The 21,205-nt window shown below is 41.9% G+C and overlaps 2 protein-coding genes across 3 annotated transcripts in view; one reads left to right on the forward strand and one right to left on the reverse strand.

Moving 5' to 3' along the window:
• Positions 1–3,602: 3,602 nt before the first annotated feature.
• rgs10.L (regulator of G-protein signaling 10 L homeolog) lies at positions 3,603–17,220 on the forward strand. Its single transcript, NM_001092108.1, is given in 5 exon segments — positions 3,603–3,678; positions 8,885–9,003; positions 13,882–13,968; positions 15,473–15,616; positions 16,490–17,220. Coding segments are annotated over 5 exon segments (549 nt in total). The 5' UTR covers positions 3,603–3,629; the 3' UTR covers positions 16,640–17,220.
• Positions 17,221–19,795: 2,575 nt separating this feature from the next.
• grk5.L (G protein-coupled receptor kinase 5 L homeolog) overlaps positions 19,796–21,205 on the reverse strand; it is a 28,143-nt gene continuing 26,733 nt past the window's right edge. For both annotated transcript variants that reach the window (XM_041570154.1, XM_041570155.1), the window contains 2 exons: positions 21,063–21,194; positions 19,796–20,443 (listed from right to left, as the gene is read on the reverse strand). In XM_041570154.1, the coding sequence (XP_041426088.1) occupies positions 20,345–20,443; positions 21,063–21,194 (231 nt within the window). In that variant the 3' untranslated portion in view covers positions 19,796–20,344. The remainder of the gene's footprint in view (positions 20,444–21,062; positions 21,195–21,205) is intronic.

Raw genomic sequence — 21,205 nt, forward strand, 5'->3', positions numbered from 1 at the left:
CTCAGTGTGGTCTGGGCTGCTTAGGGATCATCATAAATGATCAATACAGGACAAGCTTGGCTGGGAAGTAAGGTGGCGCTCCCCCTGCTGTTCATAAGTATGATTGTTTCCCTGCAGAGCAGTTAGGGACCGTCTGACAATTCCTATCCACAGCAGTAAATGAAGGGAGAATCTCACTACATACAGTCAGGTTTCTTATAAAAACGGTACATATTTTTTTAATTAAAGTATATTGGAGATAGATTTATTTTTCATTAAAGAAAGTAAAAATGGGATTCTATTTTTTTACCTTTACATGCCCTTTAAGACCTGAACCGCAACCCGCATATTTATCCACTTTAATCTGCTACCCGCAACTGCCTTATCCGCACCCGGCCGACTTCCATTAAACAAAAATTTTTTAAAAGGAGTAAAATATAAACAATATAACATAAGAAATTTAGATGAGACTTGCGACCCACATCTTTATTCTCGCCCAAAAACCCTTCTCTCATCCCATAGGGTACTGTTTTTTTTTTAGAATAACCCGCAAGTACCCGACCAGCCTCAGGACTCCTACCAGGGGGCTCCCAGGATTCTTTCCTAATGTTGAGATCTCATTGTGCAACACAGAGACAGCATTTCCCTAGGGACAAACGGATACTTTCCCTTTAATTCTTGCTCACGACCCCATACACATCTACTGACATCCCCCTCTCTATCTGAACTACCGTTAAAGGAAAACTATACCCCCAAAATGAATACTTAAGCCACAGATAGTTAACATCATATTAAGTGACGTATTAAAGAATCTTACCAAAATGGTCTATATATTTAAATCAGGCGTGTCCAAAGTGCGGCCCGAGGGCCAATTGGGGCCCTTTATCAAATTTACACCGGCCCTCAGCCTCCATCATGAAATAAATAATAATACGGCCCGCCAGCATAGTTCGATCAGGAATCACATAGATGTAGCAGTAATATTTGGGCACATTAGTGAAATGATCTGCTACTTGGTCTTTTACATATGAGCAGTTTTATGCAATATCTTTTTATAGAGACCTACAGTGTTTGGGGGGTTTAGTTTTCCTTTAAGCACCTTCTCAGGGCCCAGGGTGAAAGTGTCCCTCCAGCTGCCGGGGAAGCATTTGTGTCCGTGGGAAAGCGACTCACTAACACAATTAGGCCACAGGGGGACAATGGTTCTCATTAACATTTACATATTTCTCTTTTATCTTCCAGCCTCCAGCTGAGCTTCAATATACAATAACCAACATGGGGTCAGAGAATCTAATTGCACCGGCTTGTCGAAGGAAATGTTCAGTTTCAGTCTTACAAGTCTGGCACTCGTGTTACCCACCACCTGAAGGGGGGCATCAATATACAGTGGCATCACCAATATATATATATATAGGGTCAGGCTTCTTGGCTTCAGGCCCCACCAGTATAATCCAACAGTTGTAACAGTCACCCTGCTATAGTTCCAGGGGTACCCAGGGTACAAATAAACACTCACCCCAAATCTCCCCCTAACTGACCTTCAGACTGGGCCCCCTTAGCTCATAACAAGGTTACAGATATATAGAAACATTGGGGTGTCACCCTGCTATAGTTCCAGGGGTACCCAGGGTACAAATAATCACTCACCCCAAATCTCCCCCTAACTGACCTTCAGACTGGGCCCCCTTAGCTCATAACAAGGTTACAGATATATAGAAACATTGGGGTGTCACCCTGCTATAGTTCCAGGGGTACCCAGGGTACAAATAAACACTCACCCCAAATCTCCCCCTAACTGACCTTCAGACTGGGCCCCCTTAGCTCATAACAATGTTACAGATATATAGAAACATTGGGGTGTCACCCTACTATAGTTCCAGGGGTACCCAGGGTACAAATAAACACTCACCCCAAATCTCCCCCTAACTGACCTTCAGACTGGGCCCCCTTAGCTCATAACAAGGTTACAGATATATAGAAACATTGGGGTGTCACCCTGCTATAGTTCCAGGGGTACCCAGGGTACAAATAAACACTCACCCCAAATCTCCCCCTAACTGACCTTCAGACTGGGCCCCCTTAGCTCATAACAATGTTACAGATATATAGAAACATTGGGGTGTCACCCTACTATAGTTCCAGGGGTACCCAGGGTACAAATAAACACTCACCCCAAATCTCCCCCTAACTGACCTTCAGACTGGGCCCCCTTAGCTCATAACAATGTTACAGATATATAGAAACATTGGGGTGTCACCCTACTATAGTTCCAGGGGTACCCAGGGTACAAATAAACACTCACCCCAAATCTCCCCCTAACTGACCTTCAGACTGGGCCCCCTTAGCTCATAACAAGGTTACAGATATATAGAAACATTGGGGTGTCACCCTGCTATAGTTCCAGGGGTACCCAGGGTACAAATAATCACTCACCCCAAATCTCCCCCTAACTGACCTTCAGACTGGGCCCCCTTAGCTCATAACAAGGTTACAGATATATAGAAACATTGGGGTGTCACCCTGCTATAGTTCCAGGGGTACCCAGGGTACAAATAAACACTCACCCCAAATCTCCCCCTAACTGACCTTCAGACTGGGCCCCCTTAGCTCATAACAAGGTTACAGATATATAGAAACATTGGGGTAACAGTCACCCTGCTATAGTGCCAGGGGTACCCAGGGTACAAATAAACACTCACCCCAAATCTCCCCCTAACTGACCTTCAGACTGGGCCCCCTTAGCTCATAACAAGGTTACAGATATATAGAAACATTGGGGTGTCACCCTGCTATAGTTCCAGGGGTACCCAGGGTACAAATAAACACTCACCCCAAATCTCCCCCTAACTGACCTTCAGACTGGGCCCCCTTAGCTCATAACAATGTTACAGATATATAGAAACATTGGGGTGTCACCCTACTATAGTTCCAGGGGTACCCAGGGTACAAATAAACACTCACCCCAAATCTCCCCCTAACTGACCTTCAGACTGGGCCCCCTTAGCTCATAACAAGGTTACAGATATATAGAAACATTGGGGTAACAGTCACCCTGCTATAGTTCCAGGGGTACCCAGGGCACAAATAAGCACTCACCCCAAATCTCCCCCCAACTGACCTTCAGACTGGGCCCCCTTAGCTCATAACAAGGTTACAGATATATAGAAACATTAGGGTAACATAGTTGTGTTGGTTGAATATGGAGTTGATAGGGGTGGGGGTTGGGCTGATCACATTTGGGGGTGTCAGTCTCATAAAGGAAAGTAGGGGTTACACAGGTATAAGGGACAGATGTCAGACTCACAGTCATAAGAATAAGTTAATTTGCCTCATGAAATAAATTGTAACCACAAGCAAATTCCCAAAATGAATGGACAAAATAATGACAAACGCCACTGGGGTATTAGCGAATGATTCTGCTCTTGTCTGTCCCATTGTGCACTGCTGGTTACGTCTCCGGACACAATGTAGCAGAAGTCTCTCCCTTGTCTGTCAGTCGTTTTATATCAGAGGAACAGACTCAGCGCCCCGGAAAGTTGGAGGAGCCTAAATGTGAGCGCCACCCCCAGCTCAGAGGAAGCGAGAGAGAGAGAGAGAGGAGGGAGGGGAAGCAGCGGCCGCCAGGCAGAGAGTCGGCGCCCCGGCAGGAGATGTTCACTCGGGCAGTTACCCGGTTGGGAAGGAAGAGACCCCCGTCAGGTAGGAGATGTGTTGGGGTGACGGACTCCTGCTGAATCCTGGGGGGTCTGTACAACTCGGGGTTCCCTAGAACTGGATGTGTCTGTCTGCGCCTTGTCGCTAAACCCTCGCTACAAATATTCAGTAATTACCTGCACTGCCGCGTGTCGCTAACTTACCCCGTGTGCGTCCTGTGCGCTGCGTCTGTAACTATTTATAGTAGCGCTAATTAGCGCTCATCTCCCGGCTCTTCTGCTTCTCTATATTCCACCCAATCCCTACATTCTCCCTGTGTACCCCCAAACTACATTCTCTCTTTATCCCCCCAATTACATTCTCCCTTTATCCCCACAACTACATTCTCTCTTTATCCCCCCAATTACATTCTCCCTTTATCCCCACAACTACATTCTCTCTTTATCCTCCCAATTACATTCTCCCTTTATCCCCACAAATACATTCTCTCTGTGTACCCCCAACTAATTCCCCTACTACATTCTCCCTGTGCACCCCACAACTACATCCAGTAGTACATTGTGTGTGGGTGCCAGTGGCAGATAACAGAGGAGGTGCATGAAGAAGAGGTGTGTGGGCAGATACTGATAATAGTGTCACTCTCAGTGGGGGGGGGGCTCAGTCTATATCCAAATGCAATGGAACATAGGAGTTTTTTTTTTACATGATGTGTTTTTAGCAGCTAACCAACAACCAAAAGCTAAAGTCACCTGTCTGTGCCCACTCCTCTCATTTCCATAGGGACAATGTATGTTATAACTACAATACAATGACCGATATTGACTTGTGCCCATACAGGTGTTTCTAAATATGCGGGTATATAATATAGTGAATAAAGTACCCCCTCTTGTAAAATATAAGGATATTATAAGTTACTGAGGAGTTTCATGACCATATAAAAGTACGAGGCTGAAGGCCGAGTGTTTTTATACAGGTCATGGAACTCCAAGGTAACTTCTAATATCCTCATATTTTGCAACTGGGGGTACTTTATTTATTATAATACACAAATTTCTGCGAGTCATGTGACAGAAATGACATCATAACTCACCGTTTATAACTGATGACATCAGAACTCACCGTTTATAAGGATATAATTTACAGGATATTCATGGCTTTTGTGTATTATATAGTGAATAAAGTACCCCCTCTTGTAAAATATAAGGATATTATTAGTTACCGAGGAGTTTCATGACCATATAAAAGTACGAGGCCGAAGGCCGAGTGTTTTTATACAGGTCATGGAACTCCGAGGTAACTTATAATATCCTCATATTTTACAACTGGGGGTACTTTATTTATTATAATACACAAATTTTAGTAAGTCATGTGACAGAAATTACATCACTACTCACCGTTTATAACTGATGACATCACTACTCACCGTTTATAAGGATATAATTTACAGGATATTCATGGCTTTTGTGTATTATATGGGGTTACTGTGTCTATATATTATACAGTTACTGTCTGTGTGTATATGATATGGGGGTGTCTATATATTATACAGTTACTGTCTGTGTGTATATGATATGGGAGTGTCTATATATTATACAGTTACTGTCTGTGTGTATATGATATGGGGGTGTCTATATATTATACAGTTACTGTCTGTGTGTATATGATATGGGGGTGTCTATATATTATACAGTTACTGTCTGTGTGTATATGATATGGGGGTGTCTATATATTATACAGTTACTGTCTGTGTGTATATGATATGGAGGTGTCTATATATTATACAGTTACTGTCTGTGTGTATATGATATGGGGGTGTCTATATATTATACAGTTACTGTCTGTGTGTATATGATATGGGGGTGTCTATATATTATACACTTACTGTCTGTGTGTATATGATATGGGGGTGTCTATATATTATACAGTTACTGTCTGTGTGTATATGATATGGGGGTGTCTATATATTATACAGTTACTGTCTGTGTGTATATGATATGGGGGTGTCTATATATTATACACTTACTGTCTGTGTGTATATGATATGGGGGTGTCTGTATATTATACAGTTACTGTCTGTGTGTATATGATATGGGGGTGTCTATATATTATACAGTTACTGTCTGTGTGTATATGATATGGGGGTGTCTATATATTATACAGTTACTGTCTGTGTGTATATGATATGGGGGTGTCTATATATTATACACTTACTGTCTGTGTGTATATGATATGGGGGTGTCTATATATTATACAGTTACTGTCTGTGTGTATATGATATGGGGGTGTCTATATATTATACTGTCTGTGTGTATATGATATGGGGGTGTCTATATATTATACACTTACTGTCTGTGTGTATATGATATGGGGGTGTCTATATATTATACAGTTACTGTCTGTGTGTATATAATATGGGGGTGACACTGTGTCTATATATTATACAGTTACTGTCTGTGTGTATATGATATGGGGGTGTCTATATATTATACAGTTACTGTCTGTGTGTATATGATATGGGGGTGTCTATATATTATACAGTTACTGTCTGTGTGTATATGATATGGGGGTGTCTATATATTATACAGTTACTGTCTGTGTGTATATGATATGGGGGTGTCTATATATTATACAGTTACTGTCTGTGTGTATATGATATGGGGGTGTCTATATATTATACAGTTACTGTCTGTGTGTATATGATATGGGGGTGTCTATATATTATACACTTACTGTCTGTGTGTATATGATATGGGGTGTCTATATATTATACAGTTACTGTCTGTGTGTATATGATATGGGGGTGTCTATATATTATACACTTACTGTCTGTGTGTATATGATATGGGGGGTGTCTATATATTATACAGTTACTGTCTGTGTGTATATGATATGGGGGTGTCTATATATTATACAGTTACTGTATGTGTGTATATGATATGGGGGTGTCTATATATTATACAGTTACTGTCTGTGTGTATATGATATGGGGGTGTCTATATATTATACAGTTACTGTCTGTGTGTATATGATATGGGGGTGTCTATATATTATACAGTTACTGTCTGTGTGTATATGATATGGGGGCAGGCCCGGACTGGCAATCTGTGGGTTCTGGCAAATGCCAGAAGGGCTGCTGTATGGTTCCATAGAAAGTTACCATAGAGTGGGCTGGTTGAGGGCTGTTTGGGCTGGTAGGGGGCTGTTTGGGCCTCTGCGTACTTGGAATGGCAGGGCCTATTTTGACTCCCAGTCCAGGCCTGTATGGGGGTGTCTATATATTATACAGTTACTGTCTGTGTGTATATGATATGGGGGTGTCTATATATTATACAGTTACTGTCTGTGTGTATATGATATGGGGGTGTCTATATATTATACAGTTACTGTCTGTGTGTATATGATATGGGGGTGTCTATATATTATACACTTACTGTCTGTGTGTATATGAGATGGGGCTGAAGGTGCATCACCAGTTAATTAGGGAGAGGAAGTTTTTGTAGTAAAAGAGGAAGAGTTTATCAATGTGGGGAGGAGGAAAGTAACAATTTGTGCTTTATTCTTTGCTACTTCTTGTTTCATTTATGCAGTAAATGTTTTCCTGCTGCAACTTGTCGGCCAACATCATGTGATCACAAAGGCATTTTGGGAGTGTTGATTTTTTGTGTCCCATAATATTCACCTACTCGGATTGTCATGATAATTGCACAGGCAGAGACATGAATGGCCCTGGGGGGAGGGTGAAGGAACGGGAAGGGCTCATCACAAATCATAGAGCTCCATACACTAAATTATATATAGATCGATATATTCTAATTCGAAGTCGTAGGATTTTATTCATCGTACGATCGTATTCTGATTTTCCTTCAAATATAAAAAAAATTGCTCTGGAAGGTCCCCATAGGCTAATATAGCGCTTCCGCAGGTTTAAGTTGGCGAATTATTGAAGTCGAAGTTTTTTTAAAGAGACAATACTTCGATTATTGAATTGTCAAATAATTGAACGATTTTTACTTCGAATCAAAGTCGAAGTAAATTCGAAGTCGTAGTATCCTATTTGATGGTCGAAGTATTCAAAAAATTACTTCGAAATTCAAACTTTTTGTACTTCGAAAATTCACTCGATCCTTAGTAAATTTGCCCCTTAGGGTAAAGTGCAAGCTTCTACGGCACAGCTTCCTTCTGTATCAAGAGAGACCTGCCATCGTATGTATATGCCATTTTTATTAAAGTAACAATATTGTAGGGGTTATTTACTGCTGGGACACCGGCACAGATATTGTCTATTCCCCACTGCAAGCAACAGTCCTGCCCTGCTTTATGGCAGCTGAGATTCTAGCTATCCGTATAACAGAACATTCTGTCCCAGTGGCTGCACAGATCCTATCTGATCCCCATTGTAAGCAGCAGTCCTGTCCTGCTTTATGGCAGCTGAGATTCTAGCTATCTGTATAACAGATCATTCTGTCCAATGATCAGATCCTATCTGATCCCCATTGTAAGCAGCAGTCCTGTCCTGCTTTATGGCAGCTGAGATTCTAGCTATCTGTATAACAGAACATTCTGTCCCAGTGGCTGCACAGATCCTATCTGATCCCCATTGTAAGCAGCAGTCCTGTCCTGCTTTATGGCAGCTGAGATTCTAGCTATCTGTATAACAGAACATTCTGTCCCAGTGGCTGCACAGATCCTATCTGATCCCCATTGTAAGCAGTATTTCTGTCCTGCTTTATGGCGGCTGAGATTCTAGGGTCAGTTTTATGCAGGGAATATTTTTGTGCAAATGTGACTTTGTGTAAAGTTTAGTTCTCTCCTCTCTCGGCCCAGCTGTTTGGATTTTTTTAAATAAATAACAAGAAGAATGTTACTTCTATGGAATTCACAACATCTCTATCTGTGACTTTCCATTCTCTTCCCTCATTTCCTCTGTGGTAATAGAATGAGGGACAGTTATTTGAGGTAGAGTTTCCAACCCATGGCCTTTTGGTGACCATACACGGCCAGACATCTGCTGCCAGTTCAGCTTCTCTTGACCAAATTGGCAGCACTCCGGGTATAGCATCAAAAACGTTACTTCTCCAGTTAATATGTAATATCCAGTTAATATCTAATCGAGGCCTGATGCCTGAGGAGCAACCCCGTGACCCATTGTTTCAGTTCATTTCACAAGTTGCTCCTATCGTTCCCCATAATGACTTATTAAAAGGCTCGTAGGTCAATTAAAGTCTAATTATGTGAATTTCCCTCTGCACAGAGATTCATACTGGAGAGTCGCCTCTCAATGCCCAGGACAATGAACAGAAAGGAACTCGCAAATGGGCCACCTCCCTGGAAAGTCTATTGGATGATCCCAAAGGGGTGGCGGAATTCATAGTGAGTAATGTTACTTCTAGGTGGGGCAGTTAATATGCCAAACTGCTCCTCTTTGCAACAAGTTAACTAGTATATGGGTTAGACATTGACATTGGTTCCTTAGTGAGGAACCAATTACACCACAACATAATAAGAGAGACCCTTATATTATGCCTAGAAGAATGTTCCTATTGTATTTGCTGATGAACACCCCCAGTGAAATGTACATTTCAGCAGTTCAAATGGGTGAGCCTAGCCAGCAATGAATAATATGATTGGAGAAAGTGAGAAATGTGTAAATTCTATAATGTTTTAGAGAGGGAACTAGAAATTGGAGGATGTGGTTTTGGAAAAAGAGTCATTCAAACAATGGAAATGAGGAAGGGGTTGGACGCCAGAGTTGCAGACAGCAACAGACAACTTATTTTATTGTATTGGCTGATGACCATTTGGGTTTCAGGCACCACTTTCATCCCATGTGACATTGTCATGAGATAGTTGGAAAGCTGACAATGAAGTGAGGATGACAGGTCTCATCTGCCTAAAGATGATATTTCTTATTTGCCAAGGGAGTCTGCACAGAATGCAAAGGAGAGGAGCTGGGACTCTAGGTTAGTCAACAACAAAGTCAAAGTACAGAAGAGATGGGAGAGTCAGAAACACTAAAGGAAGTCTTGGGTAGGAGGTCAACCAAGAAGGTCTGCCATCAGCGAGGAGTTATTGAGAAATGAGCAGGGTCTAGTGATTGATGGGGATTGTATGTGGTCATACCAGGATATGGCACGGCAGGCCTACAGGAAATCAAGAAACGACTCTATGATGGATTCCAAGTAATGGAGATCTTTATGGAGATGATCAACAGTAGCCAATGCTACAGATAGACCAAGGACAATTAGCAAAGACACGAGTCAGGAGCAATGTAGTCATGGAATGAGAAACACTGAGTTAGTAGTTTAATAGTTGCCTGGCACTGAACCAGCTGTGGGGAGAAGGACTCTCAAACCACATAGTCTGGTGCTCAAGTGTGGGCTTGAAATGTCTGATGATGGTGATGATGATGATGGTGATGGCTATTGGGGTAACTGCGGTGGAGAGAGAATGAAGAAGAAAGTAATGAACAGGATAAAGCTGGTCAATGTTAGGTAAAGATTGTAGTAGGTCTTGTACATCATTGTCTGACAGATAAAAAGAATCAAGAGTGATGTATTGGTGTTTCAGAGACCTGTATGTCTATCTGAGAATAACCCTCCTGCTAGAACCTACCTTAATATCCCAATACCATCTGCAAGCCTAGGGTTTGATTTCCCTTTAACATAAGGAAATTATTTCATTTTTAACTTGAATGTCGAGGCAGTTCTGTTCCAAATCTCTGCTTTGTGCATAAGAGGAATTATCAGCGACTGACAATTAGTGCACGCGGCTGGGAGGAAATCAAGGACAAGTGTCACTTTTTAGAAGATAAATTTATCCATATTTGTCCGACAGCAAAATCTTATTCTAGAAAAGTGATCAGAATCGGATCAGTCTGAGTCTTAACACAAACATGTCACAAACACAAGGCCGTTTCCCCCACCAGTATCAATCCCAGAATGCCATGCGGGATCGGCGTTGGACAAATCCGAGAGTTCCTGGATCTCTCCTGCATGTTTTGCTGTTAAACAAAGGAATTAACACTGCTTTAATCATTCAGCAAATGATAGGAAGTATAAACAGCAAAGATGTGCCGGCCGGTGGGGCTCGCCAGAACTACACAGACATTCCCAAAAATATTTATCCTGAAGAATGATGGGGTTTTCTTCTCAGTGCAGAAAAGTCAAGTCAATAGTCAAGTCAAGACAATAGAGAAGTGGAAAGTTCCATATTTAGTACTGATAAAACTTTGGAAAAACTTTATTCCAAGATGGACCCCAGTGCCAAGTACAATCTGTTCTTAAAGGGATACTGTCATGGTATGCATCAGTTAATAGTGCTGCTCTAGCAGAATTCTGCATTGAAATCCGTTTCTCAAAAGAGGAAACACATTTTTTATATTTAATTTTGAAATCTGACATGGGGCTAGACATATTGTCAGTTTCCCAGCTGCCCCCAGTCATGTGCTCTGATAAACTTCAGTAACTCTTTACTGCTGTACTGCAAGTTGGAGTGATATCACCCCCTCCCTTTTCCTCAGCTGCCAAACAACAGAACAATGTGAAGGTAACCAGATAGCAGCTCCCTAACACAAGATAACAGCTGCCTGGTAGATCTAAGAACAGCACTCAATAGTAAAATCCAGGTCCCACTGAGACACATTGAGTTACACTGAGTAGGAGAAACAACAGCCTGGCAGAAAGCAGTTCCATCCTAAAGTGCTGGCTCTTTCTGAAAGCACATGACCAGGCAAAATGACCTGAGATGCACCTACACACTAATATCACAACTAAAAAAATACACTTGTTGGTTCAGGAATGGCATTTTATATTGTAGAGTGAATTATTTACAATGTAAAAAATGTAATTTAGAAATAAAAACGACATCATACAAATCATGACAGAATCCCTTTAATGTTTAGAGAAGTTCTGGTTGGGGCATTTAGGCTGCGTTATGGTGAAAAGTTGATGTGTTGGCTTTCCTTTTCCTTTAGTATCAGAAAGAAATAAAGGGGATGTGAAGTTCTGTTATGGTTTCTTAGTTCCCTAGTCTATTAAAGGGGAGGGAGCCCATGCATCTTCATCTTTGAGCTCTACTATTGCAGCAGGATGGACATCTTGGAAGGCCTGAGTTAAAGGGAGGCCTCAGTACTGGAGGAGAAGCTTGAAGGCCTAAGGCATCAGTTTAGTGACATCAGGGATACCTGCTAAAATAAGGTTTTATCAAGTTACATATCAGCTCCTGTTATAGTACACTATAGGAATTTTAGGCCGGGATATGTAAGAAGAGCAGCGTGGACTTAGTAAACCTCAGGCAACACCCCCACTATTGTAGGACTCAAAGTGGAAAGGTGTTCAACACACAGAGGTGTCATCACTGTAGGCAAGATTATACTGCACAGCCATCTGTCTTGTACCCCAGTATCATTCCAGTATTGTTACTGGCACAGCACATTAGAACTACAGTTCAGCTACATCATCCTTTCCTCCAACACTTCTGCAAGGGCTCAGTTGAGTAAGAGGCTCCACATGTTCTTCTGCTGTGGCCGGATTTCACTTGACCTCCCTTCTATAGGATTACTGTATATACAGTAGGGGTTCATCCTGGAAGAGACTGGGATTATCTGGAAGAATTACATCCTCTGATTTAGAATTAATATCTGAAGTAGCGGCCTCCACAGGATGCTATGGATTTATCCGGAAGAGATTACCAGTATTTGGGTGCAATGGAGATAATCTGGATGAGAAGTCATTATAGAAAAAAACTAAACTGACGGATCACATTGGAATTGAGGCTGTATTCCTGTCCCTTAATATATAGGGGGTTCACCTCCCAGTGATTCAATTTGAAGACCCTAAAGATCAATTGTCCAGGACAGATCAGAGGCATTAATTATCCTTTTTTACAAATTCAAGTGTCGGGGAAATGCGCTAGTAACGAGCCATTATATGTTGTATTTCACCCGTCTATCCATTGCGCCACTTCCAAGGTGGTCTTCTTCAGTCTTTAGAAGACAGGGATGTTTAAATTGAGCAGGGGTACACAATATGGGCAAGAGCACACCACATGATGATTACCCAAGAGTAAACCACACTGTTATTGGGTAGGAGCACACCATACTGTGATTGGGTAGGAGCACACCATACTGTGATTGTATAGGAGCACACCATACTGTGATTGGGTAGGAGATCCAAGATGGTGGCAGGAGATTAAGACCAAGTATCTTGATAGACTGGATGGGCCACTAAAGCGTTTGCCCACCAGCAGATCTCCTGGTATCCCAGTGAGCCAGTCTGCCTCTATTCTTGGAACTTGCCAATACCATTTATGTTTGAGAAAATGTCCTATTTTACTGCTTTCAGTTGAGGGATTTCTGATATTTTGGACCCTCACACCCATTCAAGTATATAGTCATGTCCATGAATTACTGTCCCTGGGCCGAGTTAGAGAATCCGAGGACAAGTTTATATCCCTGTGCCAGAGGTTATGAATCAGCTGAGTTTTTCCCACTATAAACCTTTCCCTCTGAGATCCTTCCCTGTAAGTGGAGTCGTATATTTCACAGCTGAAGTCTATATACAGAGCCACAAATAGAAATCTCTTGGACCTGCCTGAAAGGGACATTGAGATATACAGATGTGCAACGCTTAGGGTTGCCACTTTTTCTGGAAAAAATACCGGCCTTCCTATATATTTATCTTTATTCCCTATTAATAACATTGGGATCACTGACCTTCCTATATATTTATCTTTTTTCCCTATTAATAACATTGGGATCACTGACCTTCCTATATATTTATCTTTATTCCCTATTAATAACATTGGGATCACTGACCTTCCTATATATTTATCTTTATTCCCTATTAATAACATTGGGATCACTGGCCTTCCTATATATTTATCTTTATTCCCTATTAATAACATTGGGATCACTGACCTTCCTATATATTTATCTTTTTTCCCTATTAATAACATTGGGATCAACCATCATTTTTACCGGATAGGCCGGTATAGTACCAGCCAGGTGGCAACCCTAGCAACGCTTGGCTCACAGCGGATATTTTCCTATATCTCTAACCTTTTATTAGGGGGCGATGACTAAAGGTTAGAGGAGCTTCAGCTCAAGTCCAACAGCCACTGGTCTAATCTGAGTTTAAACATTTTGTAAAATATTAGTTGGGATTTTAACAAAATGGATGTAGTTATGGGACGGCAGTGTCCCTTTAATCCCATGGAAACCTAAGGTGACGGGTTCTGTTTGTACATTAGGATTTCCTGAAGAAGGAATTCAGTGAGGAGAACCTGCTCTTTTGGTTGGCTTGCGAGGACTTCAAGAAAACACGGGACAAGGATCAGGTACGAGCTCCACCCACTGTCTGTCTCCGTTATTCCTCCTCTCAAAGTGTGAATTGGGATATATCACATTTCTTTGAGATATTGCAGGTACCCCGTATAGTTTATGGCAGCAGAGCAACCACATATCTCACAAGGTATAAGAGACGCCCCATGAAATTCTGTTTTTTTTTTTTAAAATAAAATCCATATCAGCTTGATTATCCCACTTCTGCTTCTGGCTGTTCCCATAGAGGCCTGTATATCTGTCAAAAAAAAAGTTACTAGTTGTTCAGAGAGGAGCATCAATGGTCTAGATGCACTTGAATGATCCAACGGCAGGTAAGGTGTTTGGAGTCTGCCCTGACTCATTCCAGTCTGCCTTCAGTTAGCCATTAACTAAAAGAGATTCGGTCATGATTTTTATGATGTCGTTTTTATTTCTAAATGACACTGTTTACACTGCAAATAATTCACTCTACAATATAAAATGTCATTCCTGAACCAGCAAGTGTATTTAGTTGTAATATTGGTGTGTAGGTGCATCTCAGGTCATTTTGCCTGGTCATGTGATTTCAGAAAAGCCAGCACTTTAGGATGGAACTGCTTTCTGGCAGGCTGTTGTTTCTCCTACTCAATGGAACTGAATGTGTCTCAGTGGGACCTGGATTTTACTATTGAGTGCTGTTCTTAGATCTACCAGGCAGCTGTTATCTTGTGTTAGGGAGCTGCTATCAGGTTACCTTCCCATTGTTCTGTTGTAAGGCTGCTGGGGGGAAAGGGAGGGGGTGATATCACTCCAACTTGCAGTACAGCAGTAAAGAGTGATTGGAGTTTATCAGAGCACAAGTCACATGACTGGGGGCAGCTGAGAAACTGACAATATGTCTGATTTCAAAATCAAATATAAAAACATCTGTTTGCTCTTTTGAGAAACGGATTTCAGTGCAGAATTCTGCTGGAGCAGCTCTATTAACTGATGTGTTTTGAAAAACATTTTTACCCATGACAGTATCCCTTTAATGTCTACGGGTCAGTAAGATTGCAGGAGAGACAGTGTAGACTACTGGGCAATTGAGGGTTGATCCAGTAGTTGTGTTGAAGCTAGGCTGCTAATGGTGAAGGATGACTGATACAAGCTGCCTGACTATGGAAGTGTTCAGGATGGTTCTTTATGGAGTTCAGGTGCATTTAGGTGCCAGAAGAGGCAAAATAGTAACTATAGACCAACCAGTAGCTCTAGAGTAACATGTTCCTCACCAATCCCTTGGGATGTTGCTCTAAGTGTTCTCAAAGCAGGTGCTTATTTTTGAATTCCAGGCTTGAAGGCCTGTTTTTAATGACATAAAAACCAAAGCCAGTCCACATAGAGGCTACCAAGTAGCCAATCACAGCCCTTATTTGGCAACCCCTGGACTTTTTTCATGCTTGTGTTGCTCCCTAACTCTTTTTACATTTGAATGTGGCTCATAAAAAAAGTTGGGGCCCCCTACTATAGACCATACCAACGCTGTTTCTCTCTCGTCAGATGCTGAAGAAGGCTCACGATATCTACACAACCTTCCTATCTAGCAAAGCTTCTACTCAGGTCAATGTGGAGGGTCAGTCGAAGATAAGTGAGAAGATGCTGGAAGAGCCGCACCCGCTGATGTTTCAGAAGCACCAGGATCAGGTGAGGTGGCCCGGCAGATTTACGTGTAGCCGTTACTTACATCCAGCCCATGACCTATAATGAAGCTTAGTTTGGCACCTTCCAGGAAGGGCTTGGCTACCATCTGAGCATCAGTGGCCACGGTCTAGTCGGGTGAAATTGCACCGAAGGTTGATCTGCAAAATTGCCCTGCAATGGGCACAACATACGCCCCGAGGTTCATAGAGTTTCCTTAGAAGTTTATCAAACTGAACAACTGGTGTAACTCACACTGGCCCGATCCAAGACAACTGCTGGCTGGTTGCTATGGGTTACAGAACCACCATTGCATTTATGTTATTTTAAGGGGTGGTTCACCTTTAAGATAACTTTTAGTAAGTTATAGAATGGCCATAGAATGTATAGTTATTGCTATTTTTTATAATTCATATTTCTATTCAGGCCTCTCCTACTCATATTCCAGTCTCTTATTAAAATCAATGCATGGTTGCTAGGGTGATTTGGACCCTAGCAACCAGATTACTGAAATAGAAAAAAAATAAAAACTCAAAAACCACAAATAATAAAAATGAAAACCAATTACAAATTGTCTCAGAATATCACTTTCTACATCATACTAAACGTTCATTTAAAGGTGAGCAACCCCTTTAAAGAAAAATGAGTTCTTAGTGCAAAACAAAGGCACAATCTGCCATATTTTCTTTAGTTTAACCCTTCCCTGCACTTGGTATTGTTGTTTTTATAAGGGGTGAGCTGGGGGGAAGCATGAAGTGCCCCGTCCTCTAACTCCTGCTTCTTGGTTGGTATAAGATATATATTAATTGACAATGAATCTAACGAGACGCTTATTATACGGAGCTCGTATTGATGACGTCCCTTCTTTCGCCACTACAGATCTTCAACCTCATGAAATATGACAGTTACAGTCGATTCCTCAAGTCAGAGACTTTCCTGAAGCTGAAGACCAAAGAAGAGAATGAAAGCTCCGCCTCTAGCGCCGGCGAATCCGTGCCCAAACGAGCCTCTAGGATTTATAATACGTGACTTCCCCGGGGACACGGCAGAGCCACATGCAGATTAAAGGGGAAACTATTGCCCCCTACGGCCTTTTGACCGACTTCTCGCTTTTCACTATTTCACAGCATTTGTGTTGCATGCTGGGACATCTGTGTATGAACTGCTGTATGGGGTACCCAACCCCGGTGCCCTGGCGCATACCATTGGATATCAGCCCCAGACTGACATTCATAATAATTGTTTCATTTCATATACACAGAGGCCCAATAAATACTAACTGTCAGCTTACTGCAGATCCTCTACTGACTGCCAGTCCATGCCTGCTAGCTGCCTTCTACCTTTCCTTGTGCTGCCATTGGATAGATCTGCACCAGGAACAGTACATTTATATACACACACAATCTGCTATTAACAAATAATTCTTAAATAATCGCTAATTAGACAGTTACACCGGTTTTTAAAGGGGAAGTAAAAGGAAAGCTTACAGAATGGGTGGGGGTGGGGGGCAAGTATTTTGGAAGTGGGTCATGTTTTGGACTTTCCAAGTTTAGCTGAGCCAAATGTGAATGGCAACGGGGGGTCCAACATAATACAGTGTATAAATAGAACTTCTTGTGTTTGATTTTATTTGCATATATACAGTATATATATATATAAATGCTGTATTTTATAAACTCAACTACTGTCCAGAGCTGCCCCCTAGCTCCTGATTTTGTGTGTGTCAGCGGCACTGCACATGCTCAGTGGGCTCTGGGCTGCTTAGAGGACATGGGAAATTTCCAGCAGAGAATAAGGTTCATCTCTCACAGCAGCTGAAGTAGTTTTCATATTATTAAATAATAAAGGCTATGAGTAAAGGTATTAGTATTGCCCTAATCCAGGAATGGGACTCGTTTTCAATCAACTGCCTTAATACCATGTCATTGGTTAAGTAATACACATAAAGGCAGCTGCCATCCTTATATCAAGGTAAATTCTTTTGATCAGATTCTCTCTTGTGGGCTGAATCCTGCCCCCCCCCCATAATGTTGATGGGAAAAGGATCAGCCATGGAATAGTGAGGAATTCTATCAGGTGCATTTGTATTAAAGCTGCATAAGGAATTAAAAGCAGGTTCGAGGTCGGAATTGTAGGGGTTGAAGATCCCTTTAAAAGGGTGGTTCACTTTTAACTTTTAGTATGTTATAGAATGGCTAATTCTGAGCAGCTCTTCAATTGGTCTTCATTTGTGAATTATTTGCCTTCTTCTTCTGACTCTTTCCAGCTTTCAAATGGGGGGTCACTGACCCCATCTAAAAACAAATGCTTTGTAAGGCTACAAATATATTGTTATTGTTACTTTTTATTACTCCTCTTTCTATTCAGGCCTCTCCTATTCATATTCCAATCTCTTATTCATATCAATGCATGGTTGCTAGGGGTATGTGGACCCCAGCAACCAGATTACTGATATTGCGAACTGAAGAGCCGCTGAGTAAAAAGCTAAAAAACTCAAAAACCACAAATAATAAAAATACAAAGTATATATATATATTTCTTATGTACTGACCACTGCACAAAATGTGGGGCAGATAAGAATGAGAGAGGATTCCGGCGCAGCCCTGTTACAAACAAATTTAATGCAACTCCTCATAGTTTGTAGGAAGTGAGCAGTCGGGAAGTGGTGAGGGTGGAGAGTGAGGTGGCAGTTGATCAGTGATGCACATGGCAGTTTGTTGTACTGACAGACAGGAAGTCTAGTTGCTTCACCAACCTCACCGCCGACACTTTCCACCTTCATCTGCATCTGATATAAATATATATATATATATGATTAGTATAGGCAGCTTCAATGTCTTATTCCACTTAAATGTCCCATATTTGCAGCAGTTGGACAAACTGGTGTTAAACTACAACTCCCAGCACCCTGTCACCTGAAGGAAAATGCAATTCATTTAAAGGGGTTGTTCATGTTTGAATTAACATTTAGTATGATGTAGAGAGTAAGGGAGGAACTCCACGGGCGATTTTGGCACGATCCCCTGCGCTGCGCAAAAGCGCAGGCGTCACGTCGGATACGACGGAAATAAGGTAAGAGATGGAAATATTGGATGAAGTCGCAGCGTTGATCTGACGCAACACGACTGTCAGATGCAACGCTGCAACACCATCCGACAATGCTATTACTTACCTTTTTTCCGTCGCATGACTCCTGCGTTTTTTCTCAGTGAGGCGGATCCCGCCAAAATCGCCGGTGGAGTTCCTCCCTGATATTCTGAGACAATTTGCAATTAGTTTTCATTTTTTTATTATTTAACTTTTTATTCAGCATCTCTCCAGTTTGCAGTTTCATTCATCTGGTTGCTAGGGTCCAAATTCCCCTAGTAACCATACACTGATTTGAATAAGAGACTGGAATATGAATAGGAGAGGCCTGAATAGAAAGATGAGGAATAAAAAGTAACAATCACAATACATTTGTAGCCTTACAGAGCATTTGTTTTTTAGATGGGGTCAGTGACCCTTATTTGAAAACTGAAAAGTCAGAAGAAGAAGGAAAATAATTAAAAAAAAAAAACTATAAAAAGTTCAGTTTAGATTTCTTTTATTTGCATCTAAAGGCGCAACAAGAGACGTGATCACGAGACGGACGGAAACAGATAAACATCATTTTATCTCCCTGTGCGACTTGGCAGGAACCCCGGGTGGAACACGAGGCACGGCGCCCATTTCGACTCCTTAAATGGTTAGAAGAGCTTTATATTGGTATTTTCTCTCTGTATGTATCCAGTGGAGATATTAATTAAAGGATAAGTAAACCTTTAAAATAAAATTAGAAACCTTTCTGAAATCTTTCCTAAGCAGAAGAACATCAGCCTCTTTCTTTCTCCTGACAACTTCCTTGACTACTTGCTGGTCAGACTGGTGGGAAACTGACCAGCAGGTGGCGCTGTTGTAACAAAATTCATTCATATTAACAGCACGTGTATCCCTTAATATCTTGGAATTAAAAATAAATAATGAATTACAAAAGTGCTTAGAATAGCCCCCTCATCAATTTTACATTCACTTATTTTAAAGGTTCACTTATCCTTTAAGAAGGGGTTTCTCAGCGTGCAGCTTCAGCCTTGCCTCAGATTCCATTGTTTTCGGCCTGGCCCCTCCCCCCGTCCGTAGGTAAATAACAGAAATCCACACGAACTGTTTACAAAAAAAAGTTTTAATTTTTTTTTATAAAAACAAAGAAACCAAAAAGAAAGTACATAACGTACGTTAACGTGAGACAGAATGGTGCGATGCTCTGCAGGCCCCTCATGATTGGTCGAGGGTGAGCGACGGCGCTGGGGGGGTGAGTCTCCCCCCGGGTGACGAGATGTTGTTACATGCAAGCAGCAATGTTCTATTGCACACGTGGACATGGGACATTGATTATTGATCACGTCTTTTTTGTTTTTTTCCGTATTCCACGCCATTTGTAAAAGGGGAGGGGAGATGACCACCCCCCCCTCACGCAAGCACAGACCTGAGCGAACGTTTGACGCCATTCGTTGTGAGGCTCCACTGCGAGAAGAGAAATATGAGCTCCCCCTCCCCCAGTCCCATCTAAGACACAAACACAAACTTCTCCTGGTGGGCTGTGAGGTTCCAGGGTCTCCTCTCTCTCTCCTACTCTCCCCCTCGCGCTCTCGCTGTCATTAGCGGAGGAGGGTCAGCTGACCAGACGCTGTTTTCCTCGCTGATGATTGGATGCCACTAGCTACTTCCGGTAGAGTTGGTACTGATGTGGTTTGTGTTCACGTCATGGTTTAAAGATGACTTGGTACACGGGGAGCTGTTGGAATTGTTTTGGTGCTGGGAGAAAAGACAAAACTGTAACAGCCCACATAGTATTTACTAAGATACAATCAACTTAGGGGACTGTTCCTGCTGAATTGTGCTTAGTACAGGGAAACTGCCATAGTTTTATAGGATCTCTGTCTGTACAGACTATGAGCAAATTTACGGTCTGTTCCTGCTGAATTGTGCTTAGTACAGGGAATACCTATGCTGCCATAGTTTTATGGTATCTCTCTGTACAGACTATGAGCAAACTTAGGGGACTGTTCCTGCTGAATTGTGCTTAGTACAGGGAATATCTATGCTGCCATAGTTTTATGGGATCTCTCTGTACAGACTATGAGCAAACTTAGGGGGCTGTTCCTGCTGAATTGTGCTTAGTACATGCCATAGTTTTATGAATGATGTCAAACCATGTCCTTCTCTGGCCATTATAACACTACAGGAAGGCTATGGGAGGTTATAGGAAAGATGTGCTGAGCCAGCTAAAGACAATGGCAGTTACACAAGTCTAAGTAAAGTGGGAGCTCACAGGCAGTAGTACAGTTGTTGCCTAAATCTTAAAAGAGGCACTTCTTTGCATGTGGGGGGTCTTCCTACTACATACATAAGATATATAAGCAGCTCCACCCACCTGGCGTCTGAAGATACGATGAAGCAAACTCTTCTTGGGGGGTTCCGGGGGGTGACTCCTGTTTAGGTCCGGGGAGAGCGTCCTGTTCGGCCCATAAACATTCAGCTCTTTGAAGCATTCTGTCTCGATCATCTGTTACAATC

The sequence above is a fragment of the Xenopus laevis genome, chromosome 7L, assembly GCF_017654675.1.
Source record: "Xenopus laevis strain J_2021 chromosome 7L, Xenopus_laevis_v10.1, whole genome shotgun sequence".
Lineage (NCBI taxonomy): Eukaryota > Metazoa > Chordata > Amphibia > Anura > Pipidae > Xenopus > Xenopus laevis.